At 45.1% G+C, this 19,564-nt stretch overlaps 1 protein-coding gene across 1 annotated transcript in view; it reads left to right on the plus strand.

Moving 5' to 3' along the window:
- The window catches only part of susd1 (sushi domain containing 1), a gene marked incomplete at its 3' end in the record, with an annotated part of 113,065 nt that extends 95,802 nt beyond the window's left edge, over window positions 1-17,263 (plus strand). The window contains exons 9-20 of the mRNA XM_083645439.1: window positions 1,396-1,575; window positions 1,788-1,859; window positions 2,253-2,432; window positions 4,436-4,615; window positions 5,227-5,406; window positions 5,757-5,939; window positions 8,447-8,611; window positions 9,763-9,857; window positions 10,245-10,431; window positions 15,391-15,484; window positions 15,881-16,136; window positions 17,210-17,263. Of these exons, the coding sequence (XP_083501565.1) occupies window positions 1,396-1,575; window positions 1,788-1,859; window positions 2,253-2,432; window positions 4,436-4,615; window positions 5,227-5,406; window positions 5,757-5,939; window positions 8,447-8,611; window positions 9,763-9,857; window positions 10,245-10,431; window positions 15,391-15,484; window positions 15,881-16,136; window positions 17,210-17,263 (1,826 nt within the window). The remainder of the gene's footprint in view (window positions 1-1,395; window positions 1,576-1,787; window positions 1,860-2,252; window positions 2,433-4,435; window positions 4,616-5,226; window positions 5,407-5,756; window positions 5,940-8,446; window positions 8,612-9,762; window positions 9,858-10,244; window positions 10,432-15,390; window positions 15,485-15,880; window positions 16,137-17,209) is intronic.
- Between the last annotated feature and the right edge of the window lie 2,301 nt (window positions 17,264-19,564).

Here is a 19,564-nt window from a genome sequence, read left to right on the forward strand (position 1 = left end):
CTCATGATTGATGATGACTCAGATTCTCATGACTTTTGTCATGACTGTCAAACCTAAATTTATATACTTTGCGACGTTCATCATCGCCAAATTTGGCTGGTGGCTTATTAACATAGGTTCCTGTGATGTGATGAACTCAAAATGCTAAATAATAAAAAAAATATTTCTGGTTTCCAGGGACTTTAAAAATAGCCTATTCGTTTCTTTAATCCCTAGGGGGATGTGTGAGATTTTATTTCAATAGCCTATACCAGAATTGTCCACTCGGGTTAACCTATTGTTGCATGGTGCAATTGTGCAGGGAGAGAGGTTACTGTATTATACTATCAATGGTTACTGTTGTATAGCCTATTGGCCGGTGTTGTGTCAGAAAGTGATTTTCTGCCAGAAACTGGTTTCGATCCGCGGGACCACGCACAGCACAGCACAGCGCTGCCTCGGTGCCTCGGCAGTGCCTTTACCCACCCTGTGCACCAACCTCCCCGGCCTGCCTACCCGGCCCAGCTCACACATTCTCCGGGGAGACCCCCCTTCATAGCCGAACCCCCTCCCCGCGCTACACACAGACTCCCGCCCGGCCAGACCCTTGTTCCCCTGGTAATCCAATTCAAAATGCAAATCACTTTTTTGCACAAAACCATGACAAACAAATTATCATTGTTAAATCAAGGTGTGTTTTTTTCTGTAGTGTAGGTTAGTTGAAAATCAACGTGGCATTCTGAGGAGGGAATTGTGTGTCCACGCGCGAGCCGTGCGTAATGGCCCTATCCAAGCGAGGATTTCCTGCACTGCGCTGGAGAATACTGTCTGCGCTCAGGCGTACGTCTGTGTTCGCGCTAAGACCAGCTATTTCCTGGCGTTAAAATTGAGAGCACCCAAGGCAATGTTTTCTAACACATTGAGCTGGACCGCCTATTTTGGAACGGGCAACTCCCAAACCTCTCTTTGCGCTCGCCACATACCGACGGTATCTTCCCCACAGCGCTAAATGACACTTGCGCGAGACACATGATAGGCTAGAGGCCCACCGACACGCCTGGGCCACGCCTACACCTGTGTCATCACAGCGCAAAACTGGACGGTGCGCTGGGAACATAGCAATAAGAGGCGCGCAAACGCAGCGCAAAGGCAGTGCAAACGATAGCACCGTACAATGATAGGGCCCATAGTTGTAGCAGCAGCAATAGTAGTTAAGTAGTTTTCAACCAGTTTCAGGGACACTGGGAGGCATGAAACCCACTGACATAAATAACCATTTCAGTGAAACACGCACGCGCCATGCACACACACACACACACACACACACACACACACACACACACACACACACACACACACACACACACCTGGAGCTACTTGAATACTGTTGAATACTGTCCCTGCTTTGGCCCGTAGAGGTCGACTGTGGCTCCCCCCCTGTCCTCCCTCACTCACATATGCTGTGGAGTAAGACCTCGAGGATGGGCTCCGAGGTGCTTTATCACTGTGACTCTGGATATCACAATGTTGGCCTGGGCAACACCTCCATCTGTGCTCCCAGTGGACAATGGGAGGAGGCGGCCGTGCTCTGCCAAGGTACCGTCATGGATTTCATCAAAACTATCTGTTGATTCCCCATTGAGATGATTGGCTGGGGGTTACGTCACTTTCGGTTCAGTCGGTTCAAAATCTTACTCACTGCCCCTTTAACTTTCTGAATGGACAGAGCTGAAAGTGAATTGATCTGACGCCCCCTGGTGTTGAAACAGCGGATGTCCTTACATTGTTGTGGTGCATGTTCCCTGTAGAGATCTTGTGTGGGAGTCCTCCTCTAATCAGATCCACTGTGCAGGTGTGGAACGGTAGCTCCGCCCCTGGCAGTACCGCGGCCTATTCCTGTAAACAGGGCTTTCATATCAGTGGAGGGAATAATGTAGCGCTCTGTAATGAAAACGGTCGTTGGACACACGCAACTCTCTCATGCCAAGGTAACAATGAGTGAAACCCCTGAAATGCTTTTGTTTGGTCTCTAAATACTGAAAGGGTAGCAAACCATTTCTAAATGTTAAATTCTGTAGCTGGTTTTGACAGTATTCTCAGTATTGGAAAAACATAGATACTGTAGGAAACAGTCTGGAAATAACCAACATTTTTTTTTTTTCCCCTCCAACAAATTTTAATTTGATGTCAGAAATCTCATTTTCAAACCATGCTTGTAATTGATGTATCTGAAATGTAATATATCATTTCACGTATGTTATTTCTTATCCCAGAGATATTATGCGGGGATCCCCCTATACTGCCCCACACTGGACAAATGTGGAACGGCAGCTCCACCCCTGGAACCACAGTATTCTACTACTGTAAAATAGGATTTTATGACAACGAAGCAAATAATATCTCGTTGTGTACAATTAATGGCTACTGGACGAAGCCAAACATCTCATGCAAAGGTAATGACTGACTCCAATATGTTGATACAGTGCTGTTTTCTACTAGCCTGGTAAACCATCCAGATCATGTGACCTCACATTTGTTTCGTTCTGTCGTGCTGTCTGGCCTCCAGCCCGGGGGCGGGCCTTTTCACAAATTACAAAGTCAACGGGCCAATCAGGGACCTGCCTCATAGTTGGCCAATCAGGGACGCCGCTGGCAAAACAGCAATGGCAGCTCCCATGGCTCTGCAGCTCCCAAGGCAACGAGCAGTAACATTAACGTTTGTAGAGTTTACACAGCCGCAAGTTAAACAAGAACAAGAGTGTACCAGCAGAGTTTTCAAAAGTCGACTGTCGTCACTGATTGGTACATGTCCCCAGGAATACGGGGGACCCTTGGTAGGGCATGGTAGGACCTATTAAACCCCTTGGTAGGGCATGGTAGGACCTATTAAACCCCTCTGTAGGGCATGGTGTCAAGGTGTGCGGCGAAATTGCTCGCACTACCTTAAATTATCTTTCTAACCTATCCACCTTATTTCTGGCTGCCATGATGCCTATGGGTTTTTCTTCCGGTGTGATCCTCTCAGCCTTGTTGCTGACAGCTTGACACCCGTCTGGGCGAACGGAGCAAATCACTAATCAGGTCCAGCTTGGTCAAAAATCTCGTCGATAAATATCCCTTTAAGAGCGCAGTGCGCAGCCTACTGTGGCTAATGTTAGCGGCTAGCTAGCTATGTTACATGGCAGTAAAACGCCACTGAATGACCAAAGCGATATAACTTTTAACCATTTCGAGTAACACTGTTAACTTTCCATATGGATCACCAGCGTTAGTTTGTTGTTTATAACCATAACGTGGCTATATTTGTCGGGGTCCACCCGCTATGCCGACCACCCGCTATGCCGACCACCCGCAATGCCGACCTTAGGTTTAGGCGTGGGGGTGGGAGAGGTTAGGTTTTGGGTTAGGGTCTGGGGGAGGTTAGGTTTAGGCATGGCATGGGGGGAGGTTAGGTTTGGCGTGGGGGCTGGGAGAGGTTAGGTTTTGGGTTAGGGTCTGGGGGAGGTTAGGTTTAGGCATGGGGGGAGGTTAGGTTTGGCGTGGGGGCTGGGAGAGGTTAGCTCCACCGACACGCTGCACGTCGCCTCGCTCAGCTGGTTCTGCTTGTGGGCTATCGGCATTGCGACCTGTCGGCACTGCGGCCTGTCGGCACATAGACGCGGCACCATATTTGTCACGTTCTCTATCTAACTCTGATACTCTGTCGATGATTTGATTTGACAGTTCTGGGCACTGGCGTTGGTGTTGGCCAATCCTAGCGTGTTCCACCCCCAAATCGATTGTGTTCTGGCCCAAAGCGAGTGGGTTCCATGACGAAACAGTCTCGAGCCAACTACATTATTTTAGAGCAGCGCAGTAAATACAATATTCCTGGAATGCGAGTTTAACTAAACAGTTACATGTCCTCTGCATTCTACATCAAATGAAGACATTAGCGTTTGTTTTATTTTGTATGTTACATACTTATTGGCCAAGTTATGTTAGTTTATGGCAGAGGAATTCTGCTAAAGAAGGAAGTGTAGGCGGCCATCTTGCCTGCAGAGCTTTCAAATCAACCGTTTTAGGAAATGGCAAGCTGCAACAATCAGGTCACTTAAACCGGACCTTGTACCCATAATTATTTTTTACAGCGGGGCATTCAAAAATAAGGTGGATAAAAGGATAGGTACTTGAGGAAGGCCCAGTCTATCTTGGCTGACCCTGCACGGGCACGGGCACGTATGTTCCACCTAGATGTGGATTCACGCTCATGTTCACTCGGGTAATGGGGACTCGACTCAAACTCCACTCGGACTGTTTTTTTGGTGACTTGGACTCGAACGTTGGGGACTCGAGACTTTACTTCAACTGGAGATGTACAGTTGTGACTTGACTACATCACTGGCTGGGAGATCCAAATAATCATCTTAATGTTCAATTGAAATGTGACAATAAAATAATCTCCATCTGCCCGTAGAAGTCGACTGCGGTGTTCCCCCGACCTTCCCTCATTCAGTCGCAGTGTGGGAGAGGAGCTCCACCGTGGGCTCTCAGGTGCTTCATCAGTGTAACTCTGGATATCACAATGGTGGAGAGGGAAATGTGTCCGTCTGCACTGCCAGTGGAGAGTGGGATGTGGCCTCTGTCCTCTGTCAAGGTGATAGTGACCTTCATCCTTCATCCAGGCATCATAATGCTTGCTGGGTTAATCCACCACAGATTACTGTCATTAATGTTTCAAAATGTGTGAAATCTTAGAATCTTAAAGTAACACTCTGCCGATTTTCAACCAGCTTTGTATCATTACAAAATCAGTAGTATATCCGAAAACTGTGAACATCTTTGCAAGTATTCATTTAGTTTGGCAGTCATTGAGAGTTGATTTGATTTAAGTTGTGGACCAGCGATGTCATTTGTACATGATTAACATCAATGGTCCACAACTTAACTCAAATCAGCTCACAATAACTGTCAAACTAAATTAATGTCTGCCAAACTGTTGACAATTTTCGGATATACTACTGATTTTGTAATGATACAAAGCTGGTTGAAAATCGGCGGAGTGTTCCTTTAAGTGCCTAATTTCCCTTCACATTAGTTTCACAGTAATCTGTTGAACAATCAAAGGATTGTTTTGTATCTATCTGTAATATGATTGCTGTGTTTTGGTGAGCAACTAACAGAAGTAATCCATTACTCTTCAACACTAGAGCCACAGTATCTGACTTCCAATGATCAAAATGACGTGTTGCCGCTTTTTTGTTGTAGAAATTAAATGTGGCGAGCCTCTTTTCAAACCACATGCTAAAGTGCTCTGGGACGGATCGTCACACATCGGTAGTGTGGCGTCTTACCAGTGTGACGAAGGACATCGCGCCAGAGGCCTGAGAAACTACTCGGTGTGCGGGCAGAATGGCCTGTGGGAGGATGCTGACCTACGGTGTGAAGGTGCAGCTTTTCATCATCACTGTAGTTCAACTTTATTATATAGTATATTATTATATATTTTACAGCAATTTCCTCAAATTAATTCAAAATATCTGTATCAGATACTGAGTCTTTCTAAATGTCTCACAGTTGTGGCATGATTACACGTGATTATGATCACCCCCCCCCCCCCCCCCCCACACACACACACACACACACACACACACTATATTCTGTTACCAACATCTTTATGATCGCATAAAACATTAATAAGTGTCTACAATTTTTTACATATTTCTCTTAGAATAATTCTCTGGATAGCACATGTCTGTCAATGATACATAACTGAGATGATTGATTTCTATGTGCAGAAATAAGCTGTGGCCCTCCACTAACCCTCCCCCATACTAACCTGCTGTGGGAACAGCGCACCAGTAGACCAGGCAGTGTGCTGCTGTATGTGTGTATGGAGGGATTTTACCAGGAGAGAGGGAATGGTAACTCCACATGTTCAATATCAGGAGAGTGGGGGGAAGTATCGATCAAATGCAAAGGTAGAGTAACCATCTCTATATATATATATGGACCTGCATTGGTTCAACTGTGGGACCCGCATCTTTTCTGTTGATACTTTGTATCTTTTTGTTTGTCTCTTTGTATCTTTTTTTTTTTTTCTATCTTTTCTTTTCTGTTGATACTTTGCTCTCACAGGTGTCACAGGTGACTCACAGGTGAGTCACAGGTGACTGATGGTTGCTCAGGATTGCTGTATTATTGCAGTGGCACTGAATGAATGTTGCAGAAATACTGAATGCTGCTGTTTATTTTTGATGGACACGTGATTTTTAATTTCACCTGCAATAGCGCATAATGGTTGGTTACGTTGTCACCCAGGGTCTTTGAGTGGAGAGACCATCTCTCCACTCCACATTGTCTGTGTGGTGTTTGGGACTGTCGCTGTTCAGGGGCAGCTGACGTGGATGACTCGTTAAGACACATCATCACCTGTGGTGGTGAAGCCACACACTGTTTAGACCGAGGCTATATAAATACCACGCAGACGTGGCCTCTTCGGTTAACCTTGATTGGAACCGTTTCGGAGCGACTCTTAAATGGAGAGATATTCTCGCCACAGCATTCTGAGACTATCTCTCCACTCGACATATTCTGTGTTTTATGGGACTCCTGTGGAGGGTGGAAAGGCTGCAGTTCCATGGCATAGACTGACTGGCATGGGAATCGGACCAGGTCTTAGGTCTGACTCGGTGGTCAACCCCCCCCCGGCTTCCTTCTGATGACGCAGAAGTGAATTGAAAAGCTGTAGTTCCTCAAATGGCCACTAGGCATCTGGGGGCAGTAGGCATTCCCCCATGTTAAAATGCCTGACTTTGTAACAAAACATCTTTCCAGTGAGGGGCGAAACATGGTTTTGGTCTATAGCTAATTTCACCTTTTCATAACAACTGTAGGGGGCCATTTCTTGGAAAATCCCATCTCACATGAGGTGCGGAAGGACTCAACCCATTCCCTCCCACTCTGCTGATGAAAAATCAAGATGGCGGCGGCCAACGTTCCAACTCCAAACGGGATACCAAGATCAATGGGATCGCTCTGTCCACATTATTTAGGTCAGTGGTGGGACTGCAGGGTTTGGGTGCAGCACCACCCCACAATCACCCGGCAATAAGCGGCAGCAGCCCTATGCACCGAAATGGCATGGAGCTCACCCATTCTTTTAGCGGCTAAAATAATCTGGCTAATTGTACCGGTTAAAATCTAACCGGTACAATTAGCCGTTTTTTCACTTCCCACCCAATTCACCCCATTTTGTGTCTAAAAGGCAGTTAGTAACACAGATGCAGGGTTTCCAACTTCCAATCCATTTGGTGATCCAGTGCTGGGGCTCTCGTTACTGTTTTGCTTGCACCTGTGCCACTTCCTGCATTTTAGACACAAAACGGGTGAATTGGGTGCGAAGTGAAAAAGGCTAATGCATTGCCCTGTGTCAAGCGGCTGGCTGCTCCCACCACCGGAGAGCAAGGCACCGCTTGTGTGCTTGCAGATGCCTCGGGAGGCAGCGGCACACAGGCCACGCACGCGTCCAGAAGAGCCAGGGCACAATGATGTGCAGTGTGGAAGCCATCGTCTCCAAGACGCGGAAGCACAATCTCCATCTCCGTCCGGGTACTAGTAAAAGCACTCGCCTGCCACCGGGGGATACCCACGTTCAATTCCCGGTACCGGTACCCCCCGGCTTGGTCAGACGTTCCTACAGACACAATTGGCCGCGTCTGTGGGTGGGAAGCCGATGGGGGCCCGGGCTATGAGTCCTGGTCGCTACACCATGAGTTCCTCTTCTGGTCCATCGTTCCCCTTTCCCCACTGTTTGGGGGGGGAGGGGAACTGGGGGGAATAATGTCCTGCCGGTGAAACACCAGGTGAAACTGTCAGGTGAAAAGAAGCGGCTGACGAGTCGCGAGGACTGCACATGTATCGGAGGAAACGTGCTAGTCTAAGGCTGTCCCCAGATCGGCGGAGGGGGTGGAGCAATGACCGGGGCAGAAGGGAGAATTGGCCAAGTTTCCACATAGCGTTATTTTTGAGAAACAGGCACTGAGGAGAAAACCTGGTCCCCTTGACCTTGGGGGAGGTCCCTGTCCTCTGCCCTGTAGCTACGGGGAGGGTCTTGCCAACCCCCACTTGACAGTTACACTCAGGGAATGGGATTATCGAGACTGCGCCCCCACTTGGTCTTAAAGAGCAAATCACATCAGCTGCCCCTGAATAGGGACAGTCCCACTCCAATGTGGAGAGATCGTCTCGACAGGAGAGAGAACAACTGTTACATTGGGGGCGATTGGAAACCAAACCATAATAGACATGATATCTGTAATATGGTGTGTGTATATATAGTCACCCTTACTCACATACTCACAATTTAATGTTTATAGAGTTGTATTTTTCGCTAATGCGTTTTTGCTTGTTGTTATGTCTACCACTTGGATGTTGATTTCAATCAATCAATCAATCAATCAATCAATTGATTCCACTGTTTTTCCAGCTAAATGTGGCCCAGTTCCACTCTTGACCAACTCGGAGGTGGTGTTGCATGACAGAAGTCTTGTGATCCATCGCTGTGTCGACGGCTTTCACAGCTGGAGGGGGAGCAATGCCTCTGTGTGTGCTGACACTGGGATATGGCATAGAGCCACACTGACATGCATAGGTGAGTAAGAACATGACATCTAGGAGAGACAAATATACCAGTATGTGTTTTTTTCTTTTTTTCTTCTGACCCCCCCCCCCCCCCCCATTGTACTTGGCCAATTTCCCCCTGCTGCCCCGGTCGCTGCTCCACCCTCTGCCGATCTAGGGAGAGCCATAAAAGATAGACTAGCACCAGGCTCCCTCCGAGACACGTGCAGTTGCCAGCCGCTTCTTTTCACCTGACAGCGGGGAGCTTCACCGGCAGGACGGAAGCACGTGGGAGGATCACGCTATTCCCACCAGTTCCCTTCTGCCCCGAACAGGCACCCCACGACCGAACAGAGGAGGCGCTAGTGCAGTGACCAGGACAAATACCCTCAATCCGGCTTCCCGCACACAGCCACTCGTGCCTGTGGATGCCTGACTTAAAAAAAAAAATCTTTCAATGTAGTATAGGTACACTATTGTTAAGAGAAAGTAGTCATAGAGGAATAATAGGTCAGGTACAGTGTGTGTATGTGTATGTGTATATATATATATATATATATATATATATATATATATATATATATATATATATATATATATATATATATATATATATATATATATATATATATATATATATATATATATATATATATATGGATACATGATTCATTTTCATATAGTGGGGTGGCTTTAGCTCAGGAGGTAGAGCGGGTCGGCCAATGATGCAAGGGTTGGCGGTTCGATCCCCGCTCCCTCCCAGCTGCTGTTGTTGTGTCCTTGGACAAGACACTTAACCCTCCTTGCTCCCTGCCATCGGTGTATGAATGGGTGAATGTAGACTACCTACTGATTGTAAAGCGCTTTGGATAAAAGCGCTATATAAATGCAGGCCATTTACTATTTATATAGTTTTTGTCAAAGCCACAGAACAGAGAGCCACTGGAGAGGGGCTAAAGAGTGACTAAAGAGTGGCATGTGGCTCCAGAGCCACAGGTTGTCTACCCCTGGTGCAGGCAGACATACTGTATTTGTTTGTATTTGTGCTCTTGCCTGTGTTTGTGCCAGGCAGCTAGCCCTCCATCTCAGTGGCCAGCAGCTGCTTACAATAGATTGTGTGTAAAGACAAATGAACGGTGTAGCGTCACTCTCGCTCTGTTTTGATTCCCACCTCTCTTACAGAAATCAAGCCAGCTATTCACGACTTGGTTGTTTTGAATGAAAAGTGTCTGCAATGGAAAGCAGAAAAGTATGAAGAGGACACAGAGGTTTACAAGGTAAGACAGAACGTCACCTGGCGTCACCCAGCGACAACCTCGGGCTTGGATAGGTGAAGCCTATGTGGAAGTGCCAACAACTACAGTTCCTCGAATGGCCACTTGAGGGTGGCTCCAAAAGGGAATCGATCCCCCCCCCTAATAATAATCCAACATTACACTGTAAGAGACACTGTAATTTTCCAAGCAAATACATAGCCGGAGCTAACGTGGCGCAGGCGCTGTGTGCAATCATCAGTAGTTCGGGCTATGTATTTTCTTCGGAAACTACAGTGTCTCATAAATTTGGATAATTATTTCGTAGCGTGGTGAGTCACAACATGTACATATGAACGTTTTCCCAATGTATTTTTGGTGATTGTCCGTCTCCTGCTGTACCCTCCCTAGGTGATGTACATTGGATCCAGAGAGTACCAGAGGGCATTTCATGATAAAAGGAGGCGGTCTCTCAGCTCTGGAGCCGACCGCCTGCAGCTCTGTCTCCACCTGCTGCCTGTCACCAACTACAGCATCTCTGTCACTGCAGTGTCTGCCAGGTTCACAGCTACAGTCACCACCAACACCAGCTTACAAGGTATCACTGCACACAGCCAGCCCTGCTTACACTCTACTCTCTGACCATCAAGGTTGGCAGAGATGGGAAGTAACTAAGTACAGTACAAATACTTTAGTACTTACTGTGTACTTAAGTAGGATTTTCAGGTATCTGTATTTAGTCCAGGCAGGTGATATGTGCTAAATTTAGGGTGAATCAATTTTCATAAAAGCATGAAACTTGTAGGCTACAGTTTGGGGTTATGCATTATGTGCACCTTTTTGCCAGGCAGCTGGCTGCCAGCCTACATCTGGCTATGTCTGACGGAAGGAAGCCCTCACAAAATGCTTGAGTGACATGAGTTTGAGTTTGAGTTTAATCCTTCTGGCTTGCAATACATGATTGAATTATGCAGAATGTACACTTGAACAAAACAATAAAAAATACACATACATTATGCATTATTAAAACAAACCCCAACATCAAAAATACAATCAACGCTTAACTACAGCCCATTAAAAAGCCTGACGCCACAGGAGATGGTGGATCATCATCACTGATGACATCACTCGCTGATGACATCACATCAAGACATCACTCGGAGAAGAAGGGGAGAGAGGTTAGATGGTTGAGAGGGTTTTACAGCATGAAGGGAAACAGTGGATGGATAAATCCAGAAGGAGGCGGTAATGCAACATAAAGGATGCCAACCCATGGTGAGCAGCCTCCGTCCAAATGAATGGGTGGGCCTGTCCCATTCACTATCCAGTTCTTTCAATACATCCAGAGAAGAAGAAATCACTCAGGAGGCTGACTGACTCACAGCCAGGCAGCTCTACATCTACATCAGCGCCGCCCCCCACTGGACGCTTGCTGCTCCAGGCTGCTGGCATTCTGACCTGTGACGTGACTTCTCGCCTGCTGGATGAGGCGCTGCAGTTCATGTGTGACGCGGCTTTCGTCCAGATGCTCCTGGACCACGGCGCCGACCCGGCCCTGGTGACCCCGTGAGCAGGCACAGCTGGAGGTGAGGGCGCATCCCAAGGTGCTCAGGTTCTTTCTGGAGGCCAAGAGATGTCCTCACAGTCTGGCCCACGTGTGTCAGAACCGGATCGGCCAAGCGATGGGCAGACATCGCCTGAACCAAGTCCACTCTCACCACTAATAGTGACTGTTTCTAACAAAGACAGGACCAGAGATGAAATACCATCAGCATACACCACCTGTAGCCAATCCTACTACTAGAATTGAAGAGCTCTGTGTCCGTGTGTGCTCGGTTCATCATCTCCACCACCCTGGAATTGAGCGCGCGGAAATTCTTAATATGGCATGAGGTTCAGTTAGCTTTGCATAGAAACACCCGCTAGAAATACTCCTTACTTTTATACTTGATTACATTTCAGAGCCTGTTATTTTTTACTTTTACTTGAGTAAACGAGTTGAATCAGTACTTCTACTTCCACAAGTAACTCTACATTCTTTAAACAATGTGTGTACTTTTCCCATCTCTGAAGATTGGAGAGTAACAGGAATAAGGCAATAACTGTGATCCAGTGCAAACCAAAACCATAGTAATTGGATTATCAGATATTCATATTTTTTGTTGTTGATAAAAACAGAAATCTAAACAACTTGAAACAAAATGATGGTTGATGTTGGTATGGTATTGGTACTATTCATGTTACAGTATGTCAACTGGAACAGAGAGAGTGTCAAAATAGTGATCAAAAGTGGGAAAAAGGAGCTTCTTGGTTACTTTTTAGAGAACAATTTAATCCAGAAGTGTTAGTACACAGGTAACCTCACAGGTTTACATACAATGCACAACTTCAAAAAAAAGTTGTGCAACGCGATGCGTTTCAACCTCACTGGGTCTTCATCAGGCTGTAGCCTGACGAAGACCCAGTGAGGTTGAAACGCGTTGCGTTTTTCTTGCCCGTGTCTCATATTTGTTTGAAGTTGTACATTGTATGTAAACCTGTGAGGTTACCTGTGTACTAACACTTCTGGATTAAATTGTTCCCGAAAAGTAACCAAGAAGCTCCTTTTTCCACTTTTGATCACAGTATGTAAACTGGAATAAAAATTACATTTTGAATTGAAATTTCTTGCTAAAGTAATTCAAAACATAAGTAATAACTGTGGAATATGTTGCAAATTACAATTGCCATTGGCATTATTATTACGTCATTATAGAGACGAGTGAGTGATAATAAGTAGAAACTGATAGATTTCAATCTAGGGCATCATCTGAGTAGGTATCTTGTTTTTTAAACACACACTGTCATGGTGAGGCCCGCATGACCTCTAGCCTACATGCTAAATATGACCTGATTTAACTGTTCATGTCTTTGTCCGATTAGAAATCGAAATCGATTTTGAGTGTATTAGAAGGATGATCGGGACATTGCAATATGGGATTGGTGATCCAGTGATGCCAATGATTGTTGAATAAGCCCTTCTTGATTTGTTTGGCCTGTTAATTGACACTGGCTGTGTTGGGGGAGGGGAGGGGGAGTATTTAGCCAGCTCTCACCCTTGTGTGTGGGCTCACTCTACCTTCACCCTAGCCTGGGTGACCTCTATGTACTATCACTTCTTATAGGTTACAGGCATAGTCTGCGACGTCACGTTGAAGGCTGGCTTCACCCAGGCTACCTTCACCCTAGATGTGAGAGCGGGACTGCTGGCCTGCCCCGTACAAATAGGACCCAAGTCATCCATAGAGACACTGCGTAACGCGTCATCATTCAGAAACCACGCCCAAGACGGGGGAAAACACAAACTCCCGTCCAATCCTGGCGTTCTCCTATGTCACGTGCATGGTTGCGTGTTGCACCAAAAGATCGTATATACGGAAGAGATACGCTAGATCCACATTTTTCTTCTCGCCAAATCTCAATGGCTTCCTTGTTTTGCTTAGGAGTACAAAAAAACTTTAACTGGCGATTTTTTACATTTCTTGTCTGCGCAGCCCACCACACAACAGCTTTTAGCTATGTTTAATTCAAGGAAAATGACGCTGGTGTGTGGAAATGAACGGAGCTCTTCCTCCATGATGGGCGTGGCCTATTACATGCAGTGTCTCTATGGGTTTAGTCTATGTTTAGGATTTCAGTTTAGTTCTGCTATTTTCTTTGTCCTTTTTGTAGTTCTTTTGACTCATTAGTAGGGATGTCACAATATACCGTCCCACAATATATCACGATATCAAAACGTGACAATATGTATCGTTGAGATGAAATCTCATATCGCGAGAAAAAGAAGCTGAACATGGTGGCACTGATCTGCATCTGATTGCATGCTCGCTCTCCTTTTCATTGCTTTGTTTGAACAGACAAGGGACGTTACAGACACGGAGGATGAAAATGGCGAAATTACTCAAATTAGCGTGGAGGATGCCCCCTCAACTTACAAATCGATCGCAAAAAAATATTATTAACACGTTCACTGCCAATGACGTATTAATACGTCAAAAATAATCCAACGGTTGACTGCCAATGACGTATTAATACGTCAAAAAAATGAAATTTTTTTTTTGACCGTGGGATGTGCATCTAACCCTTTTACATCTCTTATATAATTATTGGAGCCACCGAACGTTTACAACCCATTCCACCGAGCCACTAAGTGGCGACAGTGCCCTCCTGACTAGAGGAAGGCAAGCAAAAAGCAGCCATTCTCATGAAAATGGATGGGGGAAAACGCTTTCGTTTTCGCGCTGATTGCTGGCGATGCGGGATTGCAAATTTGCATAATAGATTACAGGTGGAACACACTTTGAAACACGCAGCATAAATATGACCAGAATCGCAAAAGCTTCTCTCAACCAAAACTCCAAGAAGCGAGCGAGTCCATCCAGACTTCCTCAAACAGCGGCCGCGCAGACAGGCACAGGACAGCAGCAGCAAAGCAGTGAGACTGGTGACAAGCTTGTGACGGCCGCTGCAGCCAAGAAGAACGCCCACGGAGGGAGGAGTTGGAAGCAACTCTCCCTCTCTCTCTCTCTCTCTCTCTCTCTCTCTCTCTCTCTCTCTCTCGCTCTCTCTCTCTCCCTCCCTCCCTCCCTCTCTCTCTCTCTCTCTCTCTCTCCCCCTCTCACTAGGATTAAACCTAGTGCGTCTCCGGGAGAGAGAGAGAGAGGGAGGGAGAGCGAGAGGGAGGGAGAGAGAGAGAGAGAGAGAGAGAGAGGGAGGGAGAGCGAGAGGGAGGGAGAGAGAGAGAGAGAGAGCGAGAGGGGGAGGGAGAGAGAGAGAGAGAGCCAAAAATGAATGGTTAAAGTGACTGTTCTATCGAATTTCAAAAAAAGCCGTTTATCTCTGAATAATTTTTCTGACGCTGAAACCATGCTGTATTCAACTGCTAATGCTTACATAACTACTAACTCTACAAACTAACTCTTTTAGACAGAGAAAGCACACATTCTATTAGTTCTTTTGAGATATTGTGTGTTCACAAAATCTTAGCAGAAAAGAATCCTCGGGTCTTGAAAGATGAGCCAGAATCCTCAAAAAAACCCTCTGGCAGAAGCTAACTACAGTAAAAAAAAAAACGTCTGGCAGTGAATGTGTTAAGATATCGTATCGTATCGTTATCGTGAACCCAATATCGTGTATCGTATCGTATCGTGAACTGAGTGTATCGTGACACCCCCTACTCATTAGCCTTATTTTGTTCAAAGCCTTTTGAGTATATTTTATCTATTCGGTAACAAGTAACAACCCAAGACAAAAATGCCTTGTTCCACCATTAATAAACATCTGTGGTGGACCTGCACCCTGCCTCTGCCTCTTCTCCTGCTCGCCATCCTTAGACACACCTCCCCTATAAAAAATTATTTCTTGCATGAATGTATGTCAAACTTCCTGTTATTTGGGTAACTTGAAACAGTCATCGTTGAGATACCAGTTTCTCTCTCCAAAGCAGAGGTTCTGTGGAATGAAACCCTTAATGTGAAAACAAACAACATATATTGACATTGTTCTTTTTTTCCTACAGTACCTGAAGCTCCAGTTGTCCGCTACAGAGAATTTGAGACTCCGCTGCCTCGTCTGAGGCTACGCAGATCACTCAGCACTTTGGACCCAATAAGGTAACAAGCAAGCTGAAGAGGGGCGAGACTTATGACTCGACTGGAGGGGTTATGATGAACTGCTGTATTGGTGTATCTGTATAATCAGTCTACTCTATATTATATTATATTAAGTATTCCTGATTGAAGGAGGGTCTACACACGTTGATATGTGCTGTGATCAGTTGACCTCAGACCAAGACAGGATGGTTTTAAACATGCATAGAGCACCCAGAGGAATTCAATAATTCATCATATAACATAGTGGCCTTTGGATAGTCACAGGCATTCAACTTTGAACTACAGACAGAACTAGCAATGTTCTCAATGGGTTATAATGTTAAAAATGCTACACATTGCACCTTTTAAAATCAAACCCTTCAAACACTGAAGTATTTTTTCCTTTGTTTTTGTCAGTCTGTACCAAGTGTTTGTGCTGCCGGTCGAGAGGATCATGATATTTGACTGCACCTCTCCTGGGAGTGCAGACTCCTCCAGCAGCAGGACGTCCCAAGGAGAGTACATCACCGCCCAGATCCATGTGACACACGTGGGGAGGGAGATGAACTTCACTGTCGGGGATGGACTCTACTATGGAGGCTTCTTGAACGCAGCGCTGGAGAATGGCAGGAACTACTACATCATCCTGCGAGCTGTCAGTCAGTGGAGAGGGGTGGGTGCAGCTGTTGTACAATGTGCAGTACAGAATTATGTCTCTGAGATTTTTTTTAATTTGAGAGAAAGTGTATCGCACAAGATTCAACAGTTTATTAATTTGCACAAAGTCAAAACCTGCATGGCTTATAAAAAACACCTTAAAGTCCCTGGAAACCAAAATCCTAAATATTTCTGGTTTCCAGGGACTTTAAATATAAATAAATGATGTAATTATATAGGACAGATACACAGAGCTTGTTTTACTTAGACCATGATTACTGAAGTGACATCAATGTTTTCTCTTAAAGTTGACCCATAAATGAAAATTCAGTAATTATCTACTCAACCCCATGGAAGGTCAAGTGAAGTTTTTTAGTCCACAAAATATTTGTGGAGTTTTCCAGGGAAACAGAGTTGCAGCATGCTAAACAATTTAAGTGAATTGTGACAAACTTTCAAATGTAAAAAAAAAAACTCTATACTGCTTGCCTGGCATAATCCAAGTCTCCACAAGCCCTGAGATGCCAAAAGAGGTCATTTACACCCTGTTTTAGCTCAAATCTTCACTTGGATTATACTATTGACATACAATCAATGGATTACACCAGACGAGCATCAAGTGCGTTGTCAAGATTTTTTACAGTGAGTCATGCATTCATTCATTCAGTCAGGAACGGATCATGGATAGCAGTGATGATGTCATCAGTGATGATGTCATCAATTTATTGAATGGAAAATTGTAGCCTTCCTCAGTTGCTCTAAATCGGCCTTATGGCATGAGATGCAGGGGTACAGAGCTCCTCATGCAATGTGAGCCTTGAAGCCTTGAAACAGTGTCAGATTTGGCTTTGCTTCACTTCTCTTGATTACTGTGACAGTTTGATAATGTGTCTTCTTCTTTTTATACGCACGTGGTCCTGGGCTGAATTTGCCCTTATGTTTGAAAGTTGGTCACCATTCACTTAAATATGTTTAGAGAACAGCTGTAACTCTGTTTCCCTGGAAAACTCTAAAGAAACTTCAGCCAACCTTCCATCGGCATGGTGCTGAGTAGATCATGACTGAACTTCTCCTTTCACTCTTTCCCAGGCGTTTAAAAGTTCCTGTGTCCTGTGGGCAAATGTAAAAGGTAAACAATGTTGATATGGTTACTCTCAAAATATAATCTAATACAAATTACCCATCTGTTTAGAATTGTATTTAATTAACACTCCAATGTAGTAATGCAATCACCGGGTTACTTTGCCTAAAATCTATAGAATCTGAAGTTTAAACATTTTTATTCCTGTGTTCAGACCGAATTTGAGTAACGTTATCACTTGCAAACAATAGACTATCTAACATATAAAAAGGCAAACATATGTATGTATGTATGTCTGTCTGTCTGTCTGTCTGTCTGTCTGTATATGTATCATGTCTCTCTGTCTGTTGCATTTTCCTTGGACACCGTTGGCCTGACAATATTCATATTTGACATGGGTACCAGCAGAGGTTCCCGAGCAGATGGTGACAGGGCCGGATTTTTGAATTCGGTCATTATGGCTGATTAAATGGCCAAAAACGGCCAATTAGTCATAACCCACAACAGCCAGCAGGTGACGCACACCCAGCGCACACAGATAGATAGACAGACAGAAACACAGGCAGACAGATAGACAGACACACAGACAGGCAGGCAGACAGACAGGCAGGCAGTCAGATAGAGACAGACAGGCAGGCAGATAGACAAGCAGACAGACAGGCGGGCAGATAGACAGGCAGACAGATGCAGACAGACACAGGCAGGCAGATAGACAGACACACAGGCAGGCAGGCAGACAGACAGACAGGCAGGCAGATAGACAGACACACAGGCAGGCAGGCAGACAGACAGGCAGGCAGGCAGGCAGTGACTGCATGCTCCAAATTATGTGATGGTGTGGTCAGCTGCTGTTTGTTGTGGAAATGTGTTTTATTCAGTTACAACAGTTACAACCTTGTGAAATTGTTGCACAAAATGGCATAAAGTATTTAATTTCATAAAGTGTGTGCGCATAAACACACACACACACACACACATACACACTCTCTTTTTGTAAGCTGATGCTGGTCTCCATGTGCAGGTACCTCCTATGCGATGAGGCTGTCGTCGCTGATAGCTGGTGGCTCAGTAGGACTGGTGGCTTTGGTCATTTTGGTCGGATACTGTTGCACCTGGTAAGGAGCAAACTAGGGATGCACGATATTGGGTTTTTTGCCTATATACATTTTTATTTTTATTTTTTTTACCTTTATTTATACAGGGGGAGTCTCTACTGAGAGCAATGCTCTCTTTTTCAGGAGTGCCCTGTTCCCATTCACACACACACATTCACACCTGGAAGCTGACCAGTACAACCACAGTCTGATCTGCTGGCCACTGATCAGCTCCACTGGAGCAGTTGGAGTTAAGGGCCTTGCTCAAGGGCACCTCAGTGGTGGTAATGAGGGAGGGGCAAGCGCTGCCTTTTCACTTTCCCCACCCAGATTTATCCTGCCGGTCCCGGGGATTGAACCGACGACCTTCCAGTCACAAGCTCGCTTCTCTAACCGTTGGGCCACCACTGCCCCAATATGCAGTATTACTCTGTTGGCCGAATGCGGGTGCCGTACCGATATATGCGCACATTTCCCCCCCACCTAATTTCAGAGAACAAGTCTCTCCTGTAGTGGAATTAACACATTATTATGCCTACTCTTATCGTGATGGCCCACTGGCAGATGCAGACATAAATACAATGCTTTCCAAATGTACACATTCACTGGGCAAAATAAGAAACTGCTACAAATTGGGTTATGATAAACAAACATGCCATACGTTTATTAGTCAAGCATTGCGCATTTGGGAGTAATTAAAGCGTGGTTTCATCGGCATGTCATATCAGCAGAAATGTTTGTTTCTGGCCGACGCCGATATTTCATTTGAAAGCTTTTATTGGCCGATACCGATGACTGCTAATATCGTGCAAATACACACTCTGTTTATCTTCCCTTTTATGTGTCACATAAAGTTCACCCACCTTTTCATGCTACTTTAATATCTTTGTGATCTGAAGGGCATACTGTAGTTTATGATAGTAAAACGTTTTAGTATTTAGAAGACCACCACCACATCATTACAAAAGTGGAAAATATATGTTACACTTGATGGCTTACTATATTTCTCTTGAATAGATTTGAAGTGTGTAATCTAAATCAGTACACTATAGTTATAGGTAATAACAGTCTGCAAACAGAATACATTATTCATTTACTGGTCATTGAGCAACAAAAGTGAAACTAGTCACATTTCACTAACTGATCTTGAGTATTCCAGTGGATTAGGTTACTGATTACAATATTAGTAGGTCACCAATAAGTCCTTCTCTTCCTAACCACAGATACAGATGTTTTTCATAAGTGTGTCTTGTGTCCTGATTGATTTCT

Source organism: Poromitra crassiceps (assembly GCF_964638095.1).
Source record: "Poromitra crassiceps genome assembly, chromosome: 10".
NCBI classification, from domain to species: Eukaryota; Metazoa; Chordata; class Actinopteri; order Beryciformes; family Melamphaidae; genus Poromitra; species Poromitra crassiceps.